Source organism: Malurus melanocephalus, unplaced genomic scaffold (assembly GCF_030028575.1).
Source record: "Malurus melanocephalus ecotype Western Australia unplaced genomic scaffold, MMel_1.1 scaffold_949, whole genome shotgun sequence".
Classification (NCBI taxonomy): Eukaryota; Metazoa; Chordata; class Aves; order Passeriformes; family Maluridae; genus Malurus; species Malurus melanocephalus.
In genome coordinates, this window is record NW_026624181.1 from 127,475 (window position 1) to 129,253 (window position 1,779).

Sequence of the window (1,779 nt, forward strand, 5' to 3'; positions counted from 1 at the left end):
CAACTAAAGAAAGAAATACTAATTTTCAAAGTGGAGTTTTGGCTGATTTAGTACAAGGAGTAACAGGGGTGAGGCCAAAGCACCCTGAGGACTGAGCAGTGCTCAGTGGGAACAGATTGCATGAGGTTTCCACCCCTCTGTTCTTTTCCTCTCTCAGAAACATTCAGGGAAATCAGAGACAAATTTAATCAGCAACAAACTTAATCAGCATCCAGCAATTCCCCCTATTAAAGACTCTTTGCTTTTTTTAATGGCTGCTGCCTGATTTTTCCAGTCTTGCTGGCAGAAAGGAACTCTGTTCTACCAGATTTCCTTAAAAGGCATTAAAAACATGGGAAAGATTTTATAATTAACATAAAAATTAAATATTATCATCAAGCTGGAAAAAGGACAAAAGTGAGTGAGCAGAAAACAATGACCAGGTGAGATGGTCAATGAAGGGCAATGGGCAGGAAAAGCAGAAATGCGGGGAAAAAAAAATAAATCTCTGAAATCCCAGTAATGGAAAGTGGATGGGTGAGAAAAAATATGGAGTTCTGCAGATACAACTCAGCTTTATCACAAAAAGGGTTATTGATTGCCATAAGCAGCTGGAGAAGTGAGGGATGATTCTGTTGAGCAGCAGGAGACTGATCTGGGGCTGAGCAAGCCAAATTTTGCCATCAGTTTTGTGGGTGACACAGAGCAAATCCCTTCAGCAGAGCTCTGACTTCCATCTCTTTGCACAGCAGTGAAGCTGCAGCACTGATAAAGTGCTTCAAGGGTTATTGGTGAACCCACTGAGCAAGGGTGGTTAAACACAAAAATGCTGACTCTTTCCATGACAAAAAAAATTCAACATCAAACATGAATTTCCAAACAGCAGGAAAACWGCCYTGGGCCCTGACAGAATCAYTGAGGYTGGAAATGGATCATCGAGTCCAACCTGTGCCTGATCCCCACYTTGTCACCAGCCCAGARCACYGAGTGCCACCTCCAGGAGTTCCCTGGACACTTCCAGGGATGGGGACTCCAAACTTCCTTGGGCATTCCAATGTTTAACAATCCTTTCTGTGAAGAAATTCCCCCTGATGCCCAATCTGAACCTCCCCTCTCAGCTTAAGACAAAGTCTCCATCCARAGCATCCTCCCTCATCTCCACACCWGGATTTGGGACTGCTGAGGTCCCAGCCAGCCTTTCCAAACCCTTCCCAAGCCATGAGGGATGGGCAGGCGGAGGAAGAGGGGAAGCATCACCTTTTCTCGATAGAATCGATGTTGGAGTGGAGCAGCCACAGCTCCTCGGCGTTGTCGTGCCGCCGGGACGAGAAGATGAGGTGGTGGCCGGTCAGACACAGCGTCCCCTCCACGGCCGCGTGGAACGGCCGGTGCAGCACCACGTTATCGGCTCGGGGCGTCTTGATCAGCTCGGCGAACTCCATGCTGGAGGGGGAGGCGGGGGAAATTCACCGGGAAAATTCACTGGGATAAATCACCGGGAAAACGGGCGGGGAGCCTCGGGAACAGCGGCAGGGCCGGGGTGGGAAAGCTGGGGAGGGTCTGTGCGGTCCCACCCGGGCAGGAGGGGGCATAACCCGCGGTGGCGGCGGCTCCCCGGGGACGGAGGGCGGTGAGGGCAGCGGGACGGGGAGAGACCCTCACAGGGCCCCCCTTCTCCCTCAGGGCCGGGCCGGGGGCGAGCGGGGCGGTCACAGCGGSGAGCGAGGGGGCGGCGCGGGGAGACCCTCGGTGCTGACACGGCGAGGGTCAGGGCGCCGGGGGAGCCCCAGGACCCCCGGG

At 52.9% G+C, this 1,779-nt stretch overlaps 1 protein-coding gene across 1 annotated transcript in view; it reads right to left on the minus strand.

The window, feature by feature from the left end:
* MTMR9 (myotubularin related protein 9) overlaps positions 1-1,773 on the minus strand; it is a 20,311-nt gene extending 18,538 nt beyond the window's left edge. The window contains exon 1 of the mRNA XM_057386290.1: positions 1,237-1,773. Within this exon, the coding sequence (XP_057242273.1) occupies positions 1,237-1,421 (185 nt within the window). The 5' untranslated portion in view covers positions 1,422-1,773. The remainder of the gene's footprint in view (positions 1-1,236) is intronic.
* Positions 1,774-1,779: the final 6 nt, after the last annotated feature.